The sequence below is a fragment of the Notolabrus celidotus genome, chromosome 23 (assembly GCF_009762535.1).
Source record: "Notolabrus celidotus isolate fNotCel1 chromosome 23, fNotCel1.pri, whole genome shotgun sequence".
In the NCBI taxonomy this organism is placed as follows: domain Eukaryota; kingdom Metazoa; phylum Chordata; class Actinopteri; order Labriformes; family Labridae; genus Notolabrus; species Notolabrus celidotus.
Genome location: NC_048294.1, coordinates 14675474 through 14703470, shown reverse-complemented (window position 1 = coordinate 14703470; position 27997 = coordinate 14675474). Strand labels below are relative to the sequence as shown.

The 27997-nt window shown below is 38.4% G+C and overlaps 1 protein-coding gene and 1 long non-coding RNA gene across 3 annotated transcripts in view; one reads left to right on the top strand and one right to left on the bottom strand.

The window, feature by feature from the left end:
• Nucleotides 1–27997, bottom strand: part of LOC117807284 (receptor-type tyrosine-protein phosphatase delta-like) — a 429954-nt gene that overhangs the window by 220091 nt on the left and 181866 nt on the right. Inside the window, exon 6 of the mRNA XM_034676508.1 lies at nucleotides 26255–26365. Coding sequence (XP_034532399.1) covers nucleotides 26255–26284 — 30 coding nt within the window. The 5' untranslated portion in view covers nucleotides 26285–26365. The remainder of the gene's footprint in view (nucleotides 1–26254; nucleotides 26366–27997) is intronic.
• Nucleotides 1–27997, top strand: part of LOC117807286 — a 175908-nt gene that overhangs the window by 28733 nt on the left and 119178 nt on the right. The gene's annotated exons all lie outside the window — the stretch shown is intronic.

Sequence of the window (27997 nt, the reverse complement as noted above, 5' to 3'; positions counted from 1 at the left end):
TGATTTTCTTTTCTTTTGTTTGTACTCATGGCTGATACTAGAGCACGATTACAAAAAATGATATGTTTTAGATGGAGAACTATCAACCAGGGCTTTGTCCGGTCAAAGAACAAAAAATACTATGGACAGAATTAAATTTTTTTCACTCCTCTTTGAGGACAAAAGAGTTCAAGTATGTGCCTATTTATTTTATTTAGACATTTACTTGGACACCAGAGCACACATCATGTCACCGGGGCTGTGACTGTTAACGTTACCCTGGTACGTCTGGTTCCCTTCTTCAAGCTAACTAACAGTAATAATCAGAGCTATGAAGTCAGATTTTAAGTTACATTTAATAACTTTACGTGGCTACAAATCAACACACAACATCATCACTCTGCAGCCTGTAAACAGTTGTCTTGAACAAACGAAAGTAGTATAAAAAGGCTCTGTATTCTGTTCATTGGATTCCAAAACAAAATGCAGGTATTAACAAGAGCCACAGCTTTATGACATTGGGTGATGGTGCTCATGAGAAATGCAGTTTCCATCCCAGAAAAACACTACAGATTTTGTCCAAAGGGGTTGCCAGATACACGACCATATGAAAACACCTACTGTCCCTTTAATATTAAGTGAATTGAAAAAAGGACACATGTATTGTGAAGAGGTATTATTAACCTAAATCTAAAGTAAAAATAATCACCCTCTGAAGCTCTTTGGACTCTTAAAGCTTGTGTGAGTAACTTTTGGTTTGCAGTTTGGTTTGGTGCCCTCTGACTCCTACCCTGCAGCCATGGTTACACGCATTTAAAGTGACCATACCGGAATTATCAATCTTGCTACTCATGGTCTTGTTTGCTTTTGAAGATCATACAGATGCATCAATATGAATTCCAGTGTTTTCATAACCAGCTAAAAACTCAAACGCATATTCATTCTGTCCTATTCAGATAGATTCTGACATTTCTCACACTGGTTTTGATGGACGTATTAAAAAAGTATTTGATGAAAATAGCAGCTTACAAACTTGACATAAATTGGCATTTGGCACCACCGTTTCTTTAAATTAAATGTCACCAACTTTATCAATTAATGTGTAAAAAGCAATTATCTTTTTTTTCTCCTTTCCATAGAAGGCTCTGCACTTCAGTCTGTAAGAAAATTTGAATGATGGAGAGATCATTCTTGTTTTTGTTGCAACAAAAAAGAAGCCAATATCCTTTCATCTTTCACTCTTTGTCTCTATTTTCTTGCTTATTTTTCTGTCCCTTTGTTTCTGTGTAAAAATGTCACTCTGGAGGATTCTGTTTAAAGCCTTACAAACTGCAGATTTTGACTGGGTTAAAAACTTAGTTTTAAGTACAAACTAATTTCCCTGCTCGTTGCAAACAAAACATCCAGTCACTTTGATCATTTTATTGTTGGTCCCAGCAGAGTGCTCTGTTGGAATCGATTTCCCTCCAGTATAATTGGTGTCATGCCTGGTTTGGCTAAATAAGCCATTGCACCAGAAGATACTCTGGCAAACTAAAAGGGCATTGCTGACACTTTGCTTTAGACAACACTGAGAAATTACATAGACAAAAACGGTTTAAAGGCATTACGCTGTACAAAGCTCTTAGGACGATTCATAGTGGAATTAATAGGAATTACTCCCACAAATGTCACTTATTTGATCAACAGTTGTCTGTTATTTTGACATGGTTGTGTATTGCATTGTTTCCCTTGCTCTGTTTTTTTCCAGCTGAGTATGGGTCATAGAAAATTCAGATCATAAATGTCAAAAACATTTGGTTTCACCCAATTCTGCAATATGTCATCCTGCTTCAACTTATGTGTTTTTAGTAGACTTTTGCTGTAATTGAAGCGCATTACCACAAAATGGGTTCACCTCTGATCACTCAGTCAGGCTCAGTGAAAGTCTGTTAAACCCAGATTCACTGTCAGCTATCCAGAGGAGCTTAATGTAGTTTTTCTAACAGAAAAGTACAAGGTTAAAAGGTTAATATCTGGCAGTGACTACAATTCTCTATGCTATTGTAGCGGCGCATCCTTCCTCTCTCTCTCTCTCTCTTTCTCTCTCTCTCTCTCTCTCTCTCTCTCTCTCTCTCTCTCTCTCTCTCTCTCTCTCTCTCTCTTTCTCTCTCTCTCTCTTTTTCTCTCCCTCATTCCCTCAGCCACAATTGTGTTATTGTGTGAGCACACACTCGCACAGCCACAGCACTCTCTCTCCTCCCCTCAGTGTACAAGTTGCAGCAGAGCCATCCATCCAAACCCGCAGACCATGAAATTAGGTTAAGACGTAAGGCTGTGAATGACACAGGTGTGGATACAAATGAGAACATCCGAATGAAGAAGTACAGATCCAAGACGCCCGATACTGTAGTCGTTATAGCCATTCAGAATTATATTTCACAGCTTCCTCCTTCATTTTACTTAGCCCACTTTCCCCGTTGTGTATTAGCAGTCAGGACAGGGGCATTAGCATACATGCTGGGAAGCTGCGCGCAAGGATATTAGAAGCTCTGTCATATTCCAAATCTCATTTCCCATAGAAAACTTTAAAGTCGCTCAAGCTTGTCTGCACTCCTCTGCTCCCTTGTATAAATCAGAGCATGTCTTCTCTTTCTTTTTTTTCTCCCCCATTTTTGAATACATTCAGATATTCAAATTCTTCAGTCTTGTTCTTTTTAATAATTTTCCTCCATGTGTGACTAAGATATAACGAGTGACAAGCACAATGGCTATAATTGCAACTCCTTTGTTATGACAAAATTAATGTACTAACCATATCGCCAGACAGACCTCTGGTATTGGGCTATTCCGTCTATTTTTGCACTGTTTTTTTTTTTTATTGGTAATAATTCCCTTGATAAGTGTGGTTACAGCCAGATTGTCAGTATTGCGAATAAAGCCAATACATACAAATGAAACATGATGCTTGCCTCTCTACATCAAAATACTTCCTCCATTAACTCTGAAAAATGATGTTCAGCATTTTATATTTTGAAGAATTTAGCCATTGAGATCAATGGTTTGTATAATTAATCTAACAAACAATTAGTAGCCTAAGCCAATTTACATTTAGGGAGCTCCCAATCAAAACTCTAGGTATCTCACAACACTTAAAGTTCCTATGGTTAGATTTTAATTGAAAACTGACTTAATTAATACTGTTGCCTCTTCAAGAGCTGTACTTTGTTATTATAGAATATGTTTTTAGATAGACAGTATAAATTTCTGTTTTGTTTATATTTTCCACTATAAAAAAATGTCAATGAGTGGTACATTTGACTGTTGAAAGACAGCAGATTGAAGTTTTTGATTAGAAAACCACAATCATTCAGGTCCAGCACAAAACCAACAAATAGATAAGAGGTACCAGTTTGTCCCCAGGGGGCACCAAAATCAACACAAACCAACAGTTATTCACAGGAGCTTTAAAAAGCTGGTTTAGAATGTACTATTTGTAAGAGACAACATTTTATTATAAACAGTGTTCATACTGTAGTAGAGAAAACTTTTAAAATAGCAATTTGGAGTGACTCAAGGCTCAATATTAGATATTCTTTCATTTGATAATTTGTTAATTCCTGGGGTGAAAAATGCAATGTCATTATCATCAAAAATTATCATTTTAATAAACAACTCTGGATCATATCAGCAAGTTGAAATTGCTGCTGATGATAAATAGCAGCTATTCAGTTTGACTTGCCATTTAACCATGAAGTTCAAGAAAAAACCAAGCAGTTACTTGCCAACAACTGTAACTAAATAAAGCTGAATGACTTTATATGTGCAAATGTCTGGCCAAATTGTGTCCCCAAAGTAGATGTAATTGCAAAATGTATTTATACATAGTGTCTCTGGCCTCCCATACACCTCTCACAAAAAAGTCAAAAAGGCCATGGGGTAATGTCCTCTGTGAATTTTAGAGTTATGTGAACATTGCAAATGTTATTTAATGGAGCTTTTAAACTGATCAATAAAGAAGGGAAGTTATTGAATGGAAAATTGATGCGACAAATACAATAAAAGTGCAGGTCAATAGTGGTAGAGAACTGTGTTTTCACTATTCTGAACTTGGTGGTTATGAGTGTGCTCATGGATTTACAGTACTGCAACAAGACAGCAAAGACAGCTAACTTAAGATGCTGACATACTTAGAAAATGATATAGGTTTTTTTTAAGTGAGTTAAAGCTTTAGTTTTAACTTGGCAACCACTATACTGAGATCATTTATGGCAAACTCCCTATGAATGTAGTCTCTGCCAATGTGGAGTTTGTTATATGTGTAGTAAAGACGAGGAGCTCTTCTCTCCAGGCTCCATCTTTTTGATTCTTCCCTCACAGAACACAGAAACTGAATCTGAGAGGACAAACAATCCCAGTGTGGTTAAACCATCAGATATGTCATCAAAGTGATGAAAAAAAGGAGTCAAAGCTTTCTGAAAGTAACCTCTATTTGAAGCTGGTAATGTGTGAGCACCACATTGACTACGGCTTTTACTATAATAGGTATTGACCTGTGCATCGGCGAGGTTCTGCTGAGGTCTGCAGTCCTTCAAACCCCACTGAGTTCAAACATGGAAAGTTTCTACTCCTATCACCACAGGTTTTCATTGATACAAAAGACTGCTGAGCACTTAAAAGGGAATAAAATATGTGCAATGGTGAATGTGATATCAGCTGAATCGGGTTTTGATTGATAGGCCCTTTGGGGCCATGTGGGGTGCATGAAAGAGGGAGTAGAGAATGAATTTGCCGACTAATGATCCTTTCCGTTTTTGAATTATGTTTAACCTGGGCATTTGAGATAGCGTGACAGGGAGAATGTAGGAGTGGAGGTGTGAGTAGAATTGGAGTGCCAATCAAGATAAACAAACCCTATGTACACACACACACACACACACACATGTGCGCACTCCAGCACACATTTAACTAATTGCATCGGAAAGCAGAGAAATAATTAACTCCAGGAGACTTTGAGTTGAACATACAATGCAAGCGCAGATCTATTATTGCCTTGGATGTGCAGTTCATATGAAATGAATAGACTCAAGTGTTAAATCAGCTCATTTAATGTGTCAACCGTGCTCACTTGCGCATACACGCATATAATACATAAGCACTTGTGGGATGCCAAAGGGGTCAAGTGGTTTTCAATGTGTGCTATGAAAAGTCCTGACGCTAGCTAATATTTCCTGATGTGTTCTTTTTATTTGCATACTGGGTGCTGCCTCAGCCTGCTCCTATTGTCAGAGCTCTCTATTTGAATGTCAACACTATTATTACAGCCGGTGATGCAACAGCAGGTGTCTCTCTGCCTGTCTTCCTTCCCGTCTCTCCCCCTCTCCTCTCAGCCTCCCATGCTTTCCTTTCCCCCAGTTTGGTTTAACAGCTATCATTACGGCTCTGCCAAATGGAATCCACTTGGATTCCACTTTTTCTACACTTTGCAAGCATCTCTATTTTTCCAGGCTTTGACATCCTCCCGCTCTTCCCCCCTTTCTCGCTCTGACTGTAATGGGTGTAACGGAGAAAGCGCCCCGCTGCTGTCTCGCCTCGCTTTTCCCATTGTTTACAGCCAAAGCCTTGACAGTGTTGCTTCTGACTAGCATGGGGGGTAAAATGGACACTTTGACATTTCACACCCTGAAAATGTGGCAGCGCGTGGTATTACTTGTAAACACTGTTCATTACCGCCTTGACAGCTGATGACCAATATTCAACCTCCCTGCACCTGCCTCTGCCAAGACTGCACACAAACAAGACTTTCTGACTTTCTGACGCGATCAAAGCTGAGAGGCTGGGCTCTTTTCTATTTTCTTATCCTGTGCTCTTCTGTCTCCTTGTCCTTACTTTCAACCATGTAATCAAGTGCACTTTATTTATGCCATGTCTGCATAGGTCTGACTTTATTTTTAACTCGGCCTTCAGTGATGCTCAGAGACTTGACCCTGCCAAAAGAAAGCATCATGGCCCTGAAAATTAGGAGAAAATGACACTCCCTTTTTCAAGAAAGGAGAATGACTGAATAAAAAAATTAATACAAATTGGACGTGAAGCCATCATCTTTGTAATACAGGAGCACTCAGAACAGTAGCACTAAAGTTTAAATCAGTTTGACTGCCACTGAAATATATATCCCTCAATATAAGGTAAGCATCAAGTCTCTTTCCCTGTCAAAAGCTACGAAGGTTTTAGGATGACTCATCATATATATTTTTTGGCTTTATCTATGATTCAGTTAGCTTTCCATTTGAATTCACTTGGAAATGTTTCATGAGCTTGTAAAATTGAGTAGAAAGACTGTAAAAATTAATTTCATTTAACCACATTGGAGTACATGCACTCCCAAATGATTAAGACTCTAGCAGTAATTATGAAGCAGCAGTAAAAGGCTCTTTCTTTTATTATACACGGAATAAAACTGAGCTTCAGGTCAAGTTCTTCTCTACTTTCCTGTTCAAGACGGATCCCTAATTCATCGCTCATTCATTAGGACTTGAGTTTTTTCCAGTTTGTTCAGTATGCCATTTTAAGTCGGCACAGATTTGGCAAGCACACTTTAATGAATCTGAAGTGGTCTGGATTGCATTGAGACTATCACTTCATCAGGATTTACAACGAGAGGAGTAATTTCACCAATTTAAACTGCCCCGTCAGTGGGGGAGAGGAGAGCCTTATGAAAGTGCTTTAGACCACAAACATAACCAACTGATGCTGATGAAAAGTCATTTAAGACGTATTTTAGGGAGATCCCTCTTTGGTGGTATAGCAAAGAGCGCACAACTTAATAAAAACATAACAAACTGTAGGGTTAAGACCGGATACTGTCATTTTGAAAATTTGTGAAAATGAGATAAGGAAGAACACAAAGTTAAAGAAACAGCTATGATAAAGGATGGAAGACCAATATATTTTAATCCAGAAGGAAGGGTTGACATTTGTTTAAGGAAATCACGGAAAATAATTTATGTAAAAGAAAAGTGAAGGACCCAGTATACTGCCCTGTGGTTTCCCTTTAGCAGGACAGACCATTGGCTGTATCAAACATTGATGTAGCTACTGCAATGACACCCATTGGTTTCTCACAAGATGTTTTGAAGGCCAATAATGACGGTGGTCATAGTGGAAATGCTGACTCAACCTAATTTTAGATCAACTTAGACACTGGAAAAGAGATGGAGCTGAGGTGGGTTTTTAGCTTCATGGGAAATAACTACAGTGTCCCAACCTGTCAGTCAAGTTGGCTGTGACCCTAATTATGCAAATTAATGTACAACTCTTAGCCTTTGTATCATCTCAGGGGGTGTGTAATTCTGCTGTAAAAATTGACATTTTATGATGAGGATTCCTCTGCTTTTGGAGCAGGCCTCAAATGGACAGTTGAGGAATTGCAGTTTTTTGCACTGGCTTCATTTTTGCTTCAAACAATACTGAAGTTTCAAAAATAATTATTTACATAACTCATTTTATAAACAAATAAAAAAATGTTTTCTATTAACCCCCACATAAATGCAAAAACAAAAATAAATTACTAACAATCTTGGTTTTGTCCTCAGGACTGAAAATTAGCTATTTGTGTTGATCATCAGAACCCCTTGAAAATTATACCGTATTGTTTAGTGGAGTATACAAAGTAGATTGTAGTTGCCATGTTTTTTTTACAAGTATTTAACCTTTTTTCCCCAAATTGAACAATTTTGTGTATAATGTTCTCTTCCCACCAGGATTGGAGATGGTATTGCTTTTCCCTCTCTTGTCACATATTATTATGCACAGTTTCTCAGACTTGGACAGGGATGCTAACAGGTCAACTTTATACTGTAACTAAAGCTACCAAGCTGAGAGACTTAACCACTGTATTGAATTTTGAAAACATGCGATACATTAATCACTACCAAGACAGATGAAAAAATGTCTACAGATCAAAATAGTCAACACTTGGTATTGCTAACACTATAACATTTACAATTCTGATGTTTCTGATCACATGACCAAAATATTGCGTTAGTCATACAAACGGCAGATTTATGGTTGAATTTTGACAGTTAAATTATAGATTTCAACATGAATCACTTAGCACTCATACTAGCATGGGTGTATGATGTAACCAATAACCAATCAAGAGAGTGCTTCGTGGAAATCATCACTAGCCAAACTGGATCTGGATCAAACAGGGTCTCTGCCAGTTCAGGATGTGGTACGAGAGGGTGGGGAGTGTTCTCGGTTCAGCTATTTCCTATTTTTTATATTGGAGGTTTTAATGTTTGACAAATGAGGGAAAGGTTTGCACAGCTGTAATATTCAAACTATACATTTGGGCAGAGGTGAAAGCATAATTATGGGTCTCCTGTAATGTGGAATATGATACAAATTTGCAGTTATGATACTGGGTAAACATACACACAATGACGAAAGAAGATCTATGAGGGGAGTGCATCCCTTTTTAAACTATCCAATCAGGTTCAAACCTTGTTGGCTATTGATTCAAGGATGATTGATTGATTGATTGAATTGAATTGAATCAAATAGAGAACAATTTGTTCACACATCCAGATGCCCAGATACCTCACTGTGACAGGTAGCCAGGTGGAGAACTCTGAGCTTTACATCCACCTGTGTTGGATCTGCATAGCCCTGCTAACACTTAACATGCTGTATTTGTTTCTGCAAGTGACACACTTTAAAGCCAATTAAAACAATAACAGCAGATAGAAACAAACACTGCATGACAGAGCTCATAGTATCACAGTAGACAGCATTTGAAAGCAATAAGTCCTCATAACTTGTAAGCGCCATTTAGGCATTGGTTGCCACTTGTTCTTCATTTTTAAGTTCTTTGTTTAACTTTGTTCTTGGTTTAAAAAAACCTTTGTGCCTCACGCTTAGTGAATTGCTGTCTTTTTGATGTCTTCTAACTCCACTCAAATGTCTTAACTATGTCACTAAGCCATCGCTCCCAGCTACACTGCAAGGTCATAAACCTTAGCAATATAACAGGCTGTAAGTGTTTTGACATCCACAGATTTGCCAAGTTGTTGCTGGAAAAAGTGCTTAACATATGGGGTCTGCTGGTGTTGCTGCTTGCTAATGCTAGCCTCATAGCACAAGTTTCATCATAGTTTCATATCAGGTGAAATGATACTTGTAGCCACAGTACAGAACGGCAGACTTTTGGAACGTTCTCTTCCTTCGTATTAAGCTCTTATGACTTCACTTCTGAGGTGGAGGCAATTTTGCCAATTCTATACGTTTTTTCTCCTTGGATAGCCATATGAGCTAATGATACTGTTGTGAAAGGTAAAAGGTCAATGTTTGAGTCTTGGAAGGTTGAATACATGGACCAAAGCCTGTGGAAACACACAACAAAACCTCAGTTAACCAGATAATTACTATAAAAACCCAGCCTTAAATGATCCAGAGAGTCACAGACCAATGCAAATGGATCATTAACGTCAAAATCGCTCACATATTTGGATTAGTGAATCAATACACCCCATATCTATGACTATGAGGTATGTACAACTAACTGATAATTAACCTTGATAATACACATTTAGTCCAACATAATGTCCCTTGAAACTTTTTTAAGTAATCTCTGACAAAATGTGAGGTTCTTCATCATATAACAAGTAAATTCATTTTGGTACAACTAAGCTTTTAATATGATGTCACTAATATCATTTATATTGGAAAAAAATCCAGTTCAGTGGTTGAATTTTCTCATATCCGGCAGGGCTTGGAATGTCACTTTTACTTCCCAAAGAGGCAACCGCAATATTGCATGTCTTTTGAGTTTATGCAAAGCGTTTCCCATTTTCCTCCGACAGCACTCACTCAGAGCAGCCATGGCAAATATCATTAAATGCCCCTGCTAACGCTCTACACACACTCTACACACACATACACAAACAAACACACATACAAAACAACCTCATCCTTCTCTCTGGCCATACTCATTTTTCCCCCCTTCTTTTTCTTCCTGGCTATCGCTCAGTGGCAGTGCATGAGGAAAAGAGAGTGCATTGATCTGCCAAAGTGAGCAGCCATTTCACCAGTCTGCGCGCCGCTGCTGTCCCTGAATGGGAATTGCTCATTTCACCTGGCCGCCTAGCCTAAAGCAGACTAGTGGGAAGCCCCCGCTAGAGATGGAGAGGGGGGTGGTGGTTGGGGGGAGCTAGAGGAGTCAGGGCCCTGGTCAGGGCTTGCCAGGCAGCAGATAAGAGCTCCTCATGCTGCTCCTGCACGCACTTCCCACTCTCTCCCTCTCTCTTTCCCTCTCTCTGTCTTTCACACACTCAGACGCACATACACATAGCTTTTCTCCACACATGTGAGACGCTAATAATAACTTTAGCGTTCTGGTGAGTCAGCCTTCTTTCCTCAGGCAAGGATAAAAGTAAAACATGGTGCCTTTATTGAGTCTGAAATCACTAACTGTGGAATTCCCAGAACAGGGCTTTAGTTCAGCCTGTATTCCATTCACTGCCAGCATGCCATGTGTCCACAAGATCTAATATTGCGTCCTAAGCCGGGGCTGATAGTCTGATAAACAAGCCTGTAAAATATTTATGAGATTCACATGGGCTACATACAGTATAGGAAATATATAGCTTTGTATAACCAGAGTGCTGTTGCTGAATAACTTGGGTCATTTCCATTTATGTATGTTTTAGATTAAACATCCGGTAAATAAGTCAAGGTTCAGCTTGTTCTTGAAATTGTGATGTTGCTGGTTTTGGCAGTATTTCCAATATTGAATATTTTATTAACCCAAGTTGTCTTTTTTAATTTAAGTCTCTACCTTGCTTGTTAGGCCAAATTTATTATGAAGGAAACTCAATAACTGCCTGGTTTATACTCAATGGTTGCATTTTCCCAATTAAGCAGGAGCTGCTTTTTTTACTCTGTACAAGACAGGGATGTGTGAATTGGGGGATGGACGAAGAGCAGGATGTTACAGAGGGCAACAAATGTTAAATTAAATTTTTTAATGTAAAGAGGTAAAGCCTATTTCGACTTCAAGAAAACAGCCAAAATTAACTTATCAGAGGAAATTGAGTCGATAAGATGTATGTCTGCTTTGGGCTTCCGTAGTGTTATCTATTTTTTATCTTTATATGGTGTCCACTAAACCTACCACAGTCAGCCCTAACTTGCATATAATTGAAGCCTTCATGCCTCCACTATCTGCATCACCTCTCCAGCACCACCCCGCTCTCCCCCCCAACTCTCCATCCTTCATGTGTCCGAAACACATTCCATCCAGCCACTCCATTCCCCCACTTCATCCTTCACATGTTCTCAAATTTATTTCTCTCTCTATCTCTCTCTCCGCTGGTCAGCCCACTTCCCCTCCCTCCATCTCTGCTATCTCTGCGCCGCTCTCCTTGCTCAGTGACAGTCTCATCACACTCTATCAATCAGGCTTGTGAGGCCCCGGCGCACTATAGCACAGCATCGCACACTGCTAGTCTGGTCCCATCAGTGCCAGTCAGTCTCCCTCACTCTCTCAGTCACTTTAAAAAGGTTTAGGTTGCCAGATATAGTCTGTTTTCCCCCCTTGCCCTGCTGCAGGTCAGGAGATGGGAGGGATTGAACTCGCTCAGCTCTTGATTTAATAGCACTTGACATATTCTTTGGCCTTTCTCTGCACTCAAAATTAGCAGATTCTGTCTTACACAAAGAAAAACAGTTAGACATCTAAGAAGTTTAAAATTTAGTCAATAAAACGCAGCATGGGAAGCCCCCCTAATGGTGCCGCATTGAGTTCAAATGAATGTAAAATGATGCCAAACAGAGGTCAGATGTTTCCTGCCCTCAGCTCAAGAGTCTCTTACCTGCCGCAGGCCTCATCCTGTGGTTAAAGTCTCAGGAAAGAGAACTGCAAGATGAGAAACAGAGAGAGGAACATGATAGAGATTAATCATGTCATATACCTGCGTATGTGGTGAAAAATTGGAAATACTGTAAATTCATCAATGCTATCAAAGATCGCTTGCTTAGAATTGAACGTGAATTAACGAAAGATTTGCCATTAAATCTCTGACTTTATCTAATTGGTCAATAACTCAGGGCTATAATGAACAAATTTAGCTTGGTATAATACCATCAGAAACACTTGTTTGACAACTCAATTTCAATAATGGGTCTGGTACAATAAAAAATGAACTTTTATGTATGTATGCTTGGTGACGATGAAGGCTGACATTAATTAATCACAAATTAGATTTACTATCGAGGATTTGCCATCAAACCTTTAGTTTTGTTCATTTAATCGGTCAGCCTACTTAATTCTGTTGTAAATACATATATGTATATATATACATTTAAAGCTCCTGTGAGTTTTTGCTAGAGTAAATTATGGCACCTCCTGGGGACAAAACCATCTTAGCTAATCTTGATTTGTACATTTGAAAGTTTTGTTTTTTTTATCTTATCCTGCATTCTTTTAACAGTCGAACGTATCAATCATCAAGAATCTTTGAGATAAAATTATACAATGACATCTACCCCACCACAGAGGTTTCAGACTTTGAAAAATAAATGAATAGAAATGATCAGTTTTTTTGCTTATGGTCTTGTTTGCATTTGTAGGTCACAAAGAGACATCAGTGTTCATTTCAGGCTGTTTCATAACCAGCTGAAAATTCATCACAGGAGCTTTAAAAATGCAATACACATCAGATGTGTTATGCAACCACATGTCACTCACAGGAAAACAGACATTTCTGTACATTGTCCCCAACATCAAGCAACACAAACTTTAAATTCAGCATTAATGAAGATTATTAGAAAGGGTTTGCTTTATAAAAACTCACATGCTGATCCTTTAATTGATCATTCTACTTTGTGCTGTTTTGTAAAAGTTATTTGGTAAAGTAGAAAATATAGCAAACACTTGTTTTTCAATCATATGTTGGTCAAAGGAGCAGAAAACAGGCATTTATGTCCATCAATCCATATGAAAAGGCAACTTCATGAAAAATTAGGTAAATACAGTCTGGATCATTTGCCATGGCAACTATTTTGTTGCTTGTTTAATACATTTATACATTAATACATTTCCTTATGAAAACCACAAAATGTTTGTTTTATAACAGAACTCAGGTGAAAGGAGCAGAAAAAACAAGCCGTGTAGTGAGTTTATCCTAAATCACTCATAACAATTGCTCATAATTAAGCATAAATTAAGTTTACTTTCAAGAATTTTCAAAGCAATATCTATTGTTGTTCATTAAATTGGTCAATTTAATCACTACTTTTACGTTCACTATATATGTAGTTTCGTAGTCAACATTCAGAAAACTTATTTTGCAACTTTATTTGTAAAAAGGGGAAAAAACTAGTATTTTTGCACATTTATTTCCTTTAAAAAGACACTTAATTAGTCAAACTAAGTACTTATTTTACTTACACTACTTATTACAATATGCTTACAAGCATTATTAAGAGCCGCGGTCCCACAGTGGTATATGAAAGTGTTTAAAAGCCTATCTGCAAAAATAAATATAGTAGTATATATATATTAGTAACTTAAAAAAAAATATATATATATATATATATAACATGCAAATCTTCAACATGCACATACAAATTTTTGTATTGGCGGACGATCATTGGTTCAGCGAAGCCAGGGGCATTATATGAGTGTGTCATAATGGAATTGGTGAATTAATTCAGTACCATTCTGTACACATATTTAGTTTTGTTTAAACAACACTTTTTTTGCAAGCATATTTTTGTCAACTGAGCAGAAAAAAACTGACATTTCTGCACATTTATAACAAAAACAAGGAGCACTCACATAGAAATTACACACAAATGAAGTATACTGCTGAGAATTCACTGTTAAAACTCTTATGTTTCACATCTAATTGGTCAATTTACTCAGTGCCATTATGAACAAAATATTTAGTTTAAAATAAATACACAGAATACTGCTTTGTAACCAAATTTCAGTCAAAGGAGCAGCAAATTGGAAAGTGCAGTGGAGAATGACTTAACCACAGTTATCGATTGGCTTTGTGAATCATAATGAAAACAAGTGTAATTACATTTTCCTTTAAGTAGCACAACAAATTAGGCTTGTGAGTTATTCTGGAAGCAAAAGAAAAGGGGGGAAAAAGTAGACTCCTGCATTTAATGTGCTGGGAAGATTTTCTCGGGCTATTTTCTTGCTAAATGCATTCTCAGATGCTGCTGCGCCCATACAAGCCTGTGGACTCGTATTCTTGTAAATGATTAGCTGCTTATTTGAGCAACAGGGAGGAATGTGCTCTGGGTGGGTACAACAGAAATGAGTTGGGGATAAACATTTCCTTTTTTTTTTGCTACACTGGCTGAGCTTTAATTTGACTCATTATCTTTTAAAAAACGTTATTGTAGGGCTTTATGGCAGCCCAATGAGATGATTAGCAGTGATGATTATGAATGTCATGATTACACTAGTCTTTCGGCCCAATACTTCTCATTTGTGGAGGCAATTTTCTGTGTGAACGTAGTGGCTGTTTTTTGTGCAAAGGCAGAAACAAGCCGACTTGATGTTTAGTCGAATTAAAAAGTCGTCATGGACATTAACAGGGACATAATTTGGAGTTTTAAGGCACTAGCATGTAAATGACAGGGACACAAAATTAGCCAGGTTTGACTTCATCAAATGTGTGTTTTGCTAAGTTCCCAGTTATCTGACTTCTCTCCCTGTACACCCTGTTCATGCTAATGAATCCACAAATTAAATTGTAGAACAGAGGAATATTAGGGCACTCACCGTTTTGATGTGGCGAGGAATACTCAATTAGGCCGGATTTGGCCCCCGTAATTATTACATTATAGCTCAGATAAGTGTTCAATGGCAACAAACGCTTTGATGGACTCCGACGGGTGAGCAAAGACGGAAAATGCCAGAACAGAAGAGCGAAGGGTTGAATAAAAAAAATGTGAGAAAGTGACAAGAAAGCTATCGCGTCGGAGCCCCTGTCTGCAGCAGCCATATTTCATTACACAGCACCAAAGCTTAGGAGGCAATCAAGCATATTTAGCCATCCTCGTCCCCCCCCCTTCCCCCCATCCCCCAAAGCAATTATTACTCCCCAGTTTTTTACTGTGCTTTGCCATGGGGAAAATGAACCGCAGTACTTATCAGCTCAATGCATACACAAGTGACTGGGGTGGAGGACATGGAGGTGTGTGTGTGTGTGAGACGAAGGGCATGCGCTTGTGTTTATGTTTTTTGGGAGGGGAGGGGGAGTTGAGTGGGCGAGCTGACCACTAGTGAGCAATAGGTTACCTTTTTCAATCCCATTAGCTGGGTAACATCAGCACATTTAGGGGCAGCAGGCAGAGCGTGCTCGGATACAGAGATAACCATAAACATGTCACCAAAAATGCATTGTTATTTGCATTCATATTGGAAAGAGCCAAATTGATGGGGGGTCAAACAGGGAAGGTGAGGGTTTATGACCTGTGCATAGCTCCGCTGTCAGCAGCTCTGATCTATTGAAGCGGCCAGCCTTGTCGGGCTTTACGCCTGATTATATTATCATGGCTGACGATCAATGCCGATGAATGATCGTTGGACAGCACCGGGGAGTAGACGGAATACGGCAGAATGCAAACAGTACATTATTTAGTAATAGAGCGAATGGAATCCTGAAGTCATCTAGTTAAGTGATGCATTGCATGTCAGCTGCAATACAAAAACACTTTCCAAAAGCTTCGACTGTCTTTCTCTTTTATTCAGTCTTTTGAAGCTAATGTAGCAGTAATAGAGCAGAGCAAGAGAATTGTAACATAAAAAGAAAAAAAAAACAAACATACTTCACTATCCTGTGTGTTCAGAGCGGCTAATGTGCGCTCATTTGGGTGGCACAGCCGCCAACTGCAGCATTAGTCCCCATCTGGGGACTTGTGTTTCGGTGAAAGTGCTCCTCCATTTGTGAGACTCTTCAGTTCTGGGCATCCTTCCCCCGAGCTCATAACTCAACGCTCCCTCTATCACTCCCATGCGACTGGCTGTCATAATCATCAGCATTATGCTACCTCAATGGGCCTGATTTACAAGTCTGGACATGGCAGCAGCTCTGCGGGTAAACATGGGGCTGTTTGCTACCGCCAGGCCTATTTCTCTCGACTTCATCTAATAGGAGGAGAGACTGATATTCATAGCAGAAAAAGGAGCTGTTCAGATCTGTGATTTGTTTACAAGACTGCAATAAACCCCTTAGAAAAGAGCTCAGAAGTCTCAATACAAGCTTGATTTATGCAATTTAACATGTGCAAAAACACAAAGTCATTACGGCTGCACTGTAGATCAGGAATGTATGCATTTATTAGGTTCTAAAAATGATTGAAAATTAGTCAATGTTGCCCTTGCAAAACTAAATATAATGTATTTCAAAAACTTTAGAAGTTTAGAAAACATTTTAATTTTAATTGCTATCAGTGAGTTAACGTTATCTCCTAAAGAAAATCTTCTTGAAGTTCACAAAGTTTATTGTTTAAATATTCTACGATAAGCAAGCCCACCATTCATGTCCATCGCAACACCTTAATCCAGTTAATTAACGGAAAAAGGTACCATATTTCTTTAAAATACAACATGTGGTGATGTGGTATCAACCGTACTACTACGACGACTCCTGCCCAAACCAACAACTTTTGTACAGTCCCTTATTTTTATAATACACTTAAAATGTTTTTAATTTAATATAAAATAAAAACTCAGGATCTTTAAATATCAACGTAATAAAATATTGCCTGTCAATAGGCATCTTCAATTTTTTTAAGTTTACTCGTGGTATATACTATTACAAGCTAGCGCAGAAATTAATTAAGGTAAATCTTGACCTCTGTCCGTGTGAACCCATAAAAAGAAACATGCCATCATTTTTTTTAAATTCAGATTGATAAGGATTGTGGTATTCACTACACAATTCAGTTATTTATTTAAAATGAGGGCTATTTCAAAATGTGCTACATTGACATTCACCACTTCTACCATAACCAGATATTTTGACACAGTCCCTTGTTTTTTTTTATACATCAAACGTTTAGTTTTTTTTTGTTAGGGGTTGCAGTATATTGCTAATCAGCAATGATTACATGTCTCTTCTAACAGTCATTTTATACTTAAAATACCAGTGTTTTGGTTAGTATTTTAATCAGGCCCATGATTTAATAAAAAACACATCATAATAATTATAAATTAAATACATTTATTCCAGATTTCGTTTTAATAACAGTAAACGCCATTTCAAATGTAAAAAAGTGATACAATTATTGAATCCCAAATTAAATTTTCAATGTTTAAAAACGGTTTTCTCTTAAGTTTACCACTTCTACCCAAACCAATACTTTTTTATACTGTCCCTCAGTCACTCTTAAACTAAGTAAAATGTTTCTCAGTTAGATTTGACTTAACACCTCGGTCTCATTTATCTTAGCAACAGCAGATTTCTCAGTTTTGTTTTTTGTTGAAAAAAATAAAAATAAATGAAACTGTGGTTTTAGTGTTGCTATATTATTTATTTTTGAATGTGTTAGGGGGCTATTCAATTGATCAGCTATTCAACTATGAGCTAGTCCATAATACATTTGAAGTTAATCTCATTATCTTGTGTCAATATGCGTCAGTTAACTTATCAAATGTAATTATATTGTTTTTTTAGTACAAGTATGAAGTGGTGTTTTAGTGTTGCTGTGTAATTTAATTTGTAATGTACAATTTTTTAAAGTCCCTTTACGTATCATTTAAAACATGATTTTATTTTTTAAAAACACAGCATATTCATATTTTGAAAATTGAATATTATTATTGCCAAGAGCCTTAAACTTGAGAAAGACAAGAAAAAGTTAAATTCATGGTATCGGTTGGTACATCAGTTGCCCCATGTATTATAGTTCTTGTCACACTTGCCAAAGGTCCGGGTACACTGTCGATATTCTGTGTATGTCACCCCCCTTACAACTGTCCCCACATTTTCTGTCTCTCTTCAGATGAATATAAAGTAATCTTAAAAAAAAAAAAACGTGATTAGTTTAATCTGCTTTTTAAGCTAGCCAGTAAAATAATTTATCACATTTGTTCCAGTTATCCAATTAAAAGCAGACTCCAACATTTTCTACCAACAACAATAAAGCCATTTTAGTATTCACCATACAATTTAATTTCCAATGTACAATGAGAGCTGACTGGAAAGTATTGTTTTCGTTGAGGTTTTACACTCCCCTCAAAACCAGTAATTTTCAGACAGTCCCTTGTCCTTCCTCGAATTTCGAAAATTATCACCCAATTGATTTCATATACAATTACGCCTTAATTTAATAAAAAATGGTTATTGAAATGCAGCTGCAGAGTCCATCAAGCCTTGAATGAGACTATGCTGTATCCCTGTAGTAACTTGACAATCTAAAGGAGCTTTAGATATTGAAATACAGCCTCTGTCAAGGACTAATGATATGTCTTATTCTCTGTCTCTGGACTTTGATCACAGTTTTTTCACCTTGAGGCAGCACCTGGCCCTTTCCATAACCCTCTATAATATTGTATTAGCCCGTATTCATCCGCATATTGCGCCTGCTAAGTGATAGGCCACATAAATCAATTTTTTATACATACACACACAATAACAGTTATATGCCGCTTCCAAACTGCCTGCTGATAGCTGCCATTTCTTATCACTGCGGTTGAATATAGCATCGGTATGAAGGCGCTTTTGCTTGCCGCCTAAATGGAGGAGAGTGAGAGAGAGAGGGAATGCATTTTTGTTCAAATTACTTAAGCTGCCTACAAAGCTCCCTGTAAAGCTGCATGGTTATGAAAACGTACTGAAAGAGAAGGGAGCTTTGTACGGAAAACAGACTTCATGACAGAGATTGAGCCAGATATTACTGAGGATTTTTATCTCATTTTGTTGTGTGTATGTTTTGGGAATCAAGGGTTCTAATGCTTTTTGTTTGTAGGTACAAAAAAGTCAAACTGCAAAATATAATCAGAAAGTGCAGAGAAATTAATGTCTTATGACTTCAGTTGAGTTAATTATATCAGTACAGCAACACCCGTCACAGGGAACATAAATAGAATTTATCCCTCTCAGCTTATTTTACTTTGTATTTCTGCCTCTCAGAATAAAAATGAGCGTAATTCCACCATCTGTGGTAATAATATGAAACCGCTAATACATAAGCTAATCAAGCATGTTTATTTTTCCTGGTGTTGAGTTGCAGGCTTTAGCATTAAAGAGGAAATGTGCACCCTGGAGTTAATGAACTAAGCTGAAATGAGCTCACAGAAAACACAGAGCACACAACCTCCATCGCTTCAGAGAGATTTGATTTGCCTCCAAATGGCATCAAGGATAGGTGTTACGATAGCAGGGAGGGCCCAACGGCGGGCGGCGTGATGTCGTGAGAACGCATGATAGACAACAACGCAGCAGGGGGAAGAAAAGAGGAAGTGGGATTCAGGACCAGAGAGCCAGGAGACACTTTCTCTTTCACTCTCTTTGCTCCCAACTGCTCCCAGTGCCAGAGACACGGGCCGCTGCACAGACAGATGGCGGGGAGGTGTGTGTGTGTGTGTGTGTAATGCGGGGAGTGTGTGTGTGTGTGGTGGGTGGTGACGCCATTCGGCTTTGTACAAGTGAGGGATGGAAGGGGAGAAAATGAAGGAAGGAAAACACTGCAGAGGTGTGAGAGAGCGGCGACTCTATCATGAAGACATTAATCTACATGCTTTTATTTTGTATTCCACATTGAAGTATCTCGTCTGCATCGTTACTGCTGTAATGGAGGTTCAATTTTTCGCCATCACTTTTTCTCTCACCCATCACACTGCGCAGGGTCGACATTATAAGTAAGAGACCTCTCCTGATGACGAGAGGCACACCTACTAGAGGGAAAGTATGTGTGAGGAGGATGTGGGTGGAAGGATTCTGTATTGACAGACTGCCATCTACTGGATTTTACTATAATTTCAATACAAACTCTTTTTCTATAATGAACACTATGTCAAACACTTCATGCATTCATACATGATTCTTGATGACCGATAGTTTACTACTTAATATCCAGCTGATATATGACCATATTTCAAGCTTCAAAGTCTGAAAGCATCTCTCTTATTCCATTTCTATGATGTTGTGACAGTTATACACTTACAGCGTATTCTTCAGTATGTAAGAAATATTACGTATGAACATGCATGATCACCTCAGGTAATTGCAACCAGCACAGTTAAAAGAGGGTTATTCAAGTTGACTTAATTTGGTGTAAACTAAAATAGATCATTCTGTTTTATGACCCAGTATCATATTATTATTCATCCTGTTATTTGTCTGGCCAGTAAATGTCATCTTTTCCCCCTTTTTCCAGTTTCTGCCATTCTACTGTCGCATGTGGTCTGTGTGTAAGCTAATGTACACTGATTATATGACTGATACTGTTTGTGCGTTGGGGTGGGGATGATTTGGATTTGTGGATTGGTTTGGTGGCACTGAAAGTGATGGGAGTCAGTTGTGTGTTTATTGGATGTCCAAGATTTCTATCTATTGCCTTTTTGTCAATGTTTTACATGTTATAAATAGTAAAAATAATGATGTAATGATATATTGAGTAAACAAGAATCCAATGATACAAACTCTCTAAATTTATGAAATGTCTGCATGCAAATCAAGCTCACCAAAACTATTGAAAGTCAGTTACTTTACTGAACTGAGGTTTATGACATGGCCTCAGATGGAGTCTCTCTGCTGAGTGCTAGTGGCCAAGTAGTGATGCACAGCACCATCTTGTGGTTGTATCACACTGGATAAACTTTACAACAACACCACCGTTAGTCTGAAACTACCCAAACACATTCACGTTTGGTTGTTTAAAGTTGTATGCTGTAGTCGATGTGTTGTAATATTTTCCTTCTCTTCTTTAGGGGATTGTAATCAGATTAAGTATGCAGACATTTTAATTAAATGGATCATAAATATTGTTTTACCATGTGGAGATTTGCAATCAGTGGTTGCACTGTATTATCAAATGACAAACTATGCAATTAATCAAACCTTTGAGTAATAACAAATGATCCTTTTTGCTCCGTTAGTGCTTCCTTTCCCATAAGCCTGCATGTGCAAGTGATCTAATTTCCGCGCATGAGAGTGAGATCTTCTACTACCTCCTTAAAAGGCTCCCTTACCTGTCACATGACTAACGAGCAGCCGGTGTGCATTTAACAGTCATGAAATATGCACCAGAGTTAAATACCTCATCCTCCATAGTGCCTTGAGATAAATCAGTGCATTTCATTAAACACACACACACAGTCTCAGCTCGGCTGTGCTGCAGAAACACTCCTCCTTTAAAGAGGAAATAACATTAATTTGCAATGCTTGTTTTCTTATAATCACAACAGAAATGCAAAGTAAGATAATTAGCACTTATATTAAGACAAATTATGGTTTTAAATGTGTACACTCAAAACACATCCCCTGAATAACCCTGCAGATCCTTCCTGCACACAGTGTGGGATGTAAGTACAGTATTGAGGGAAGTAATTAGTAGGTTATCATAAGTTGAAGCATTATAAAACTGTCTTTTCTGTGTTATCCTGATCTACTTTGTCCAGTTCTTCAATCTCTAATCCTGTCTGTTTGTGGTTTTGTAGATATTCACCCTGGGAAACCCTTCCTTGCTATCTGACATGAAACAGATTTGATCCATTTTTCAGCGCGTATCTGTCTTTTTCAGACAGGGTGCACTTTTCAAAAGAAATATGTCAGCAGTCAGGGGATTATGTTTTTCTTTTTTTCTTTTTTTTAGCTAATCACCAAAAGACACAACCTGCTCGACATTTCTTTGCTTCAACAATGCAGTGTGCCGAGCAAAAGTCCTTTTCCCATTTAGATGCTTATTTTGATCGTCTTTTCTTCTCATTGTGCCGCTTCTATCAGATGTATTAACCATTAACTTCATGCTCTGCTGAGTTACATTATTATCTTGTGCAAATGAAAAGTGATTTAGCTGGGAAAAAAAAGAAGTTGGATTAATTTCACAACCTTGTTTGACTAATGTAAGGCATATGGACTCATTATTATTCGATCAGACTGCACCACTGCACTAAAAGTTGACTCATTTCACACTGTTTTTGAGGGGAAACATTTTTGAAAAGCTTTCTGGGAGAAAATATTCAGGTATACATACAGGACATTCTCATTTTTGCATTCATTCATAAAGAAAATGTGACAAATATCACTTCTACTACACTACATATCCTTTCTGGACTGCAGTATGAATACATGTGGGCTTTTATGCCCTGACTCATGCCTCACAGGTAGCGCTGTCACCCATACCGTGTTCTTTCAGCTAACCGCCTGTTGTAGAGTGCACTCAAGTGTAAGCACACAACATGTGGGATGAGTGTGATGGATCCCTGGTATCGTTCGTAGTTATTTGTGGAGTGCCCATAACCACAATTCCCCTGCTGCAGCTTGTGGCAGGGTGAAGCTGAGCGAGATATACTCCGAGGCTGGCATAAAGCCACCGGACTTTGCAATAATTCATTGGCCAAAAAGCCCTCCATGTACTCGCCTTGCAATATTTATACTCTGCTGAATGTATTTTCTCAGCTACATCATCCGTCAGGGCCAGGGCAGGGATTTTCTCATCTGGGGACAGTTTTCAGTATTTGTAACATGAGAGAAATCTTGGAAACAATTCTTAAAATGTGTCCCTTGATCACAATCTGCTTGCTGGAAATGATGTGTGTTTTTCCAGCACCAATGTCTATTTTTATACTTTTTGGAATTTGAAGCAATCTGTGGCCTCAATCTAATCCCACGTCCCTATTTTCGACTATCTAGTGCATACATCTGGCAATAAGCTGAATTATAAAGCAGGTAATTCTATGATTTCAATAAATCTGGCAACAACAATTAAGTTAGTACTTTAAAATATTCTCTTTCTTTATGAGTCTGAATTCTCAGTGCAGTCTGTCTCTGTTGTTTGTCTGGTTTCTTCTCATTTTGGCCTTTCTTCATCTCTTTGTCTCTACTTTCTGTCTGCTTTGTTTGTTATTTCATTACAAATTTATTTCCCCTTTCCTCCAAGAATCTCTGCATGAAATTTAAATTATTCAGAATGCGGTCAGAGGATCATCTGCAAAGCGGAGAGGTGTTAATGGAAAGAAGAAAGGGAGACAATCCTTTTGATTTGGAGTACTCCTGCCTAATGATGGTGCTCTTTTGAAGATTTAAGCAATTAGATGAAGTGCCATTGTAAAATGCCACAATGAAACGAGCTGATTATGTAAAGTAATCATTAAACACTAAGCCACTGATTTATATAACTTTGGTAATTAGCTTTTATACTTGATATTGTTGTTTTTCACAGTTTTTACTAGATATAGTTTGCCTGTGGATTCCGGCTGACTCTGAATTTATCGTCATCTTCACTAATGACAGGAAGCAAAGTTCAGTCTATACATGTGATGTATAAAGAATCTCTTGGCAAATTACAGAACATTTTCATAGATTAATAAATTATCTGTCTGTCTATTTGAGGTTTATATTTAGTATGAAAACAGTTGTTGTCACTTGTGATTTCTGTGTCTGGTATACAGCTCTGTGTATCTATAAAGTGTGTTTTCCTTCTCGCAACATACCATTTGACAAAGTCTGTGGCCCAAAAAACAGTAAGCTATATCGACTTGGATTAGTAATCTCAATATTTTTGAAAATAGGCCACCTCAAATTTGAGTGCCAAGGATATTATAGACAAGCAACATCTGGCTGACACAGTAATTCAGCTCCGTTTATTCAAGCAGGTGTATACAGCTGGAGAAATACGATGGAGTTACTGTGGATATTTGTTGCTCCATGGAACTTTTTGTGTTACAATAATATTTGTACTGTTGAGCTTCAGGGCTCTGTGACCTTAGTGGGAAGTAGTCAAAGTGTTGGCTGATATGATAACAAATGCCATGCCCTGTGCCAGTGAGGTCATTGCCCATTACACCGCAATGAGGAAGTGTGTGTGTGAGGGTATTTTGTCTGTACTGACTGTAAGAGGACCAGTGTAGCCAATAAAGCCAAGGTCCTTTGGCAGTAACCCCGTTCGTATCTGCACATCATACTTTGTCTTTTATTCAGGGTAAAACTCTTAAATCTCTGAAACTCTTAAACCTTGTTTTCACTTACAGTATATATGTTTGCAGAGGTTAGTCAACCAGAAGTCCATTCATTCCTATGGGAATCTCTGTGAAATCCAATGTGCCTGCAAAACTCCTCCCCTCCGTTATATTGCGGTCTGGAATCTGTTTCCATTGCATTTACTGTTTTTTTTACTTCTACTGCAGATTTCAAAGAGACCATAAAGAGACCACCATCTCAGCTAACAGGCCGCTAACTTGCAAACTGGCGGATGTTGCATGCGATCCTTGTGCCTGACTTCCTGTCCAGGTTGTTCTCTTCTGTGGAGATTGATGCGTGCTGGGTGCGGGCTCCGTCGAAAATAGATTCAACGCGTATCTCTGGCGGAGCAAGACAGAGCTGAGACGCGTCGCTGTGTAAACATGAGCATTGACTAGAATGGGAATGTACCGGCTGTGCTGTGTGCGCCGCATCCTATGGAAATTGGGGTTAAGCTACAGCAAACTTAGCCATAACCTGACATCTGTCTATGCAGATGATACTAAACTATAATCTCCCTTGTCCTTACCCTCAAATCGTGACACATTAAGTTAGTAGTCCCAGTGTCTTTAAATACAACCATAGACTGTATAAAACATGAATATCATCTCAGCAATGTAGCCCATTGGTTTCTAGAGAGTTGTTTTGAAGCCCAACGATGGTGGTTGACTAATGCTGACTTAACCTAACTTTCAGTCAGCAGAAACGAAGGGGAACAAGTGGAGCTGAGGCAGAGTATAGCCTCCTGGAAAACAGCTTCAACTAGCAGCCTGTCAGTCTAACAGGCCATGCCCCCACTTATGTCCTTACATAAATTATTATTAGTATTTAAAAAAAAAAAAAATTAAAAATTACTTTTCACTTAAGTAGACACAACCCGATTGTTGATTTTCCATCTGAGATTGTAATATAGGCATTAGGTTTACTACATGTGAACTTTAGTTGTTCAGGCGAAAGTTATAAAAACATACAAATGTTTTGAGATAGAAAAAAGTTACTAATTGTTACAATTATGATTGTTAAATTGTAATTTGTCCACCTCTTTTAGTCGATTTTCAACATTAATATTTACTGTTAATTAATATTGGTGAGGAGCCTTTTTGTGTGGGGTTTATATTTTCTCCTCATGCATGTGTGGGTTCTCTCTAGGTAATCTGTCTCCCTCCCAGAGTCCAAATACATGCGCATTGGGTGGATTGATCACTCTAAGTTGCCTGAACTCTTGCCAGGTGTGAGTGTGTGTGTGAGTGGTTGTTTGTCTCTTTATCTAAGCCCTGTGATAGACTGGCGACCGGTCCGGGGTGTACCCTGCCTCTTGCCCAATGACAGCTGAGATAGGCCCCAGCCCCACCAGAATGGGATGAGTGGTATAGATAATGGATGGATAGATAATGGATTATAATGATGAGCAAATGTGTTGCCAGAACTCCACCCTAACTCCACTTCTTACATGTTACTTAAAGTAAGCCCCCCAACAGTGGAACAGCCTGCCAGAGGAAATCAGACTTGCAGAGTCAGTCCCTCATTTTATTTCACTACTCAAGACACACTTTTATCGTAAAGCTTTTATTTTGTGAATTTATTTTAATCTTTAACATTTTACCTCTCGTTTGCTTTTATTGTGTTTTTATTGTTCTTGTGAAGCTCTTTGTTACTTGTATCGAAAAGTGCTATACAAAAAATAGAAGTATTAGTTATTGTTATTGTAAGCCTGGCACTCTAAAAACAATGTGGTAAAATAAAAAGTTACAAAATATTCACCAAATCTTTTCAAATTCATTTGATACCATTCACAAAGCCCAAGGCAAAATAAACGCTTGGGTTAGGTTAAAAAAGGCACTGTATTTCCAATAAAATACTGTTTAAATTCATTCTAAAAGCTGCTTTTCTCATATTATGGCTTAAACCGAAGAGAAATATGCTGAAGCTCATTTTGCAATTAAGCTTTTTTAAACCTATTAATAAGATGAGTCATAATTAAAAGCTACAACAAACGTTGAGTGTAATATGGCAAACCTTGTCTAAGTAGAACAGCTGCTGTGTGTGCGGTTTGTTGAAGTGAAAAGAATCCTTTTCCAACTCACCAAGAAATGAGGCTTCACTGTTGGGTTCATGCAGGTGCCACCATGCTGCCCAGTGCTGTTGTTTTACCTCGCCGACACACCACTTAAACTAACTGCCCCCTTTGCCCCCACCTGTAAGAAGAGAAAATAATCAGTAAGGCTTATATTAAACAACTGAAAAGAAAACATTATACTGAGCTTTGTTTAAAAATACATGTCTCAAGCATATCGCCCATTAGCAGCATCAAAACACTGCATGCCTGCGTCTTTCTACGCAGTCCATCAGCCTTATTCCATTTAAATATCAATAAAATTTGACTAATATGAATAAATATATAGTGGGAAAGTGTACCTGATTCAGCTTTACAAATACATTGTAATTCTAACTGTGCAAAATAGCTACTTTTTAATCTTTCTTTAAACATCTGTAGCTGCTCTTAGGTGAAAACCTTGCCAAAGCTCACCATCAAGGTCAATCTAATAGTCTCACGTTTGCATCTCAGTTGCCTCTCTTTAGTGTTATTAGAAAAAAATATCCTCAGCGTTTTTATGCTTATGAGGCTTCATTAGCATAGACTTAACCTCTCAAAAGACACATTAAAGACGAGCCCAAATCTGACGTGCCTTTGGAATAGCTTAAATGTGCATTTGCATAACGTTTGCCTCCTGTGCAGGTGATAAAGCAGTATTAAGCCTGGATTACAGTGTTTGATTTTGTTTGTGTGCTTGTGTGTGCGTCTGTCTGGGACGTGTGTACAATGCATATATACTTAGCTGTGTACCTGCATATGAGCAAACTGGAATCTGTTTGAGCTGTGTTGGCATGCCTCCCTGTTGCCGGCAGGGCAAAAACAGAACAGTGTGCTATGCCTGGCTGCCATGTTACTCATGTGACCTCATGAAAGTACAAGTCCCTTCAAGCGGGATAATAAATCATCGCAGCCGGGGCTGGCCCGCAACACATGCTTAGATGCATACTCACACACACATACACGCATGCACGCACGCACGCACGCACGCACGCACGCACGCACGCACGCACGCACGCACGCACGCACACACACACACACACACACACACACACACACACACACACACACACACACACACAGGCTTAATTTTAGCCATAACTCAGTGTATCTAATGTAAGAAGCATGAAAACACAGTCACATCAGGCAGCCTCACCCTTGGAGGTGGCAGGATGGGCAAGCAGTTATACCTCCCAATGGAAGGCCTTTTCTTAACCCAATGGGTGTCCATAACATTTGAGACCTAACCTACTTCCAAAATGCTCTTACCTGACAACATATAACTTAGCCAGAAGCAGGAGATATATTAAGATGTTATGTATTCTATGAGGCTGATTCGAAGACAATTTTATGTTGAACAAGGCTAAATTAGCAAGCAGGCATTTCCTGCTCACAGCACACTGTGGCTGGTAACCGCAGATGCTGCTACAATTTTTAACTGGTTGAAAGTCTTATGTAGGGTGCCAAATCATCTTTGACTGCCTTGGTTGGTTAATAAGAAACTTGAAACAATTTACAACAGTGAATACCTGGCAATAGTTCTGGTTAGGTTTCAAGTTTCAAGTGATGACTTTTTTTCTGAAACCCATGATGTTTTGTAATGTTTTAGAATTAAGTGTTGTTTGTCTGTAACTTTTCTGGAATTTGCTGCTGATGATCTTGGCAAGGAGGACACACTTGAAAAAGAGATTTTCAATCTCAATGTGGTTTTCTCCTGGTTAAAAGCCCTGTGAGG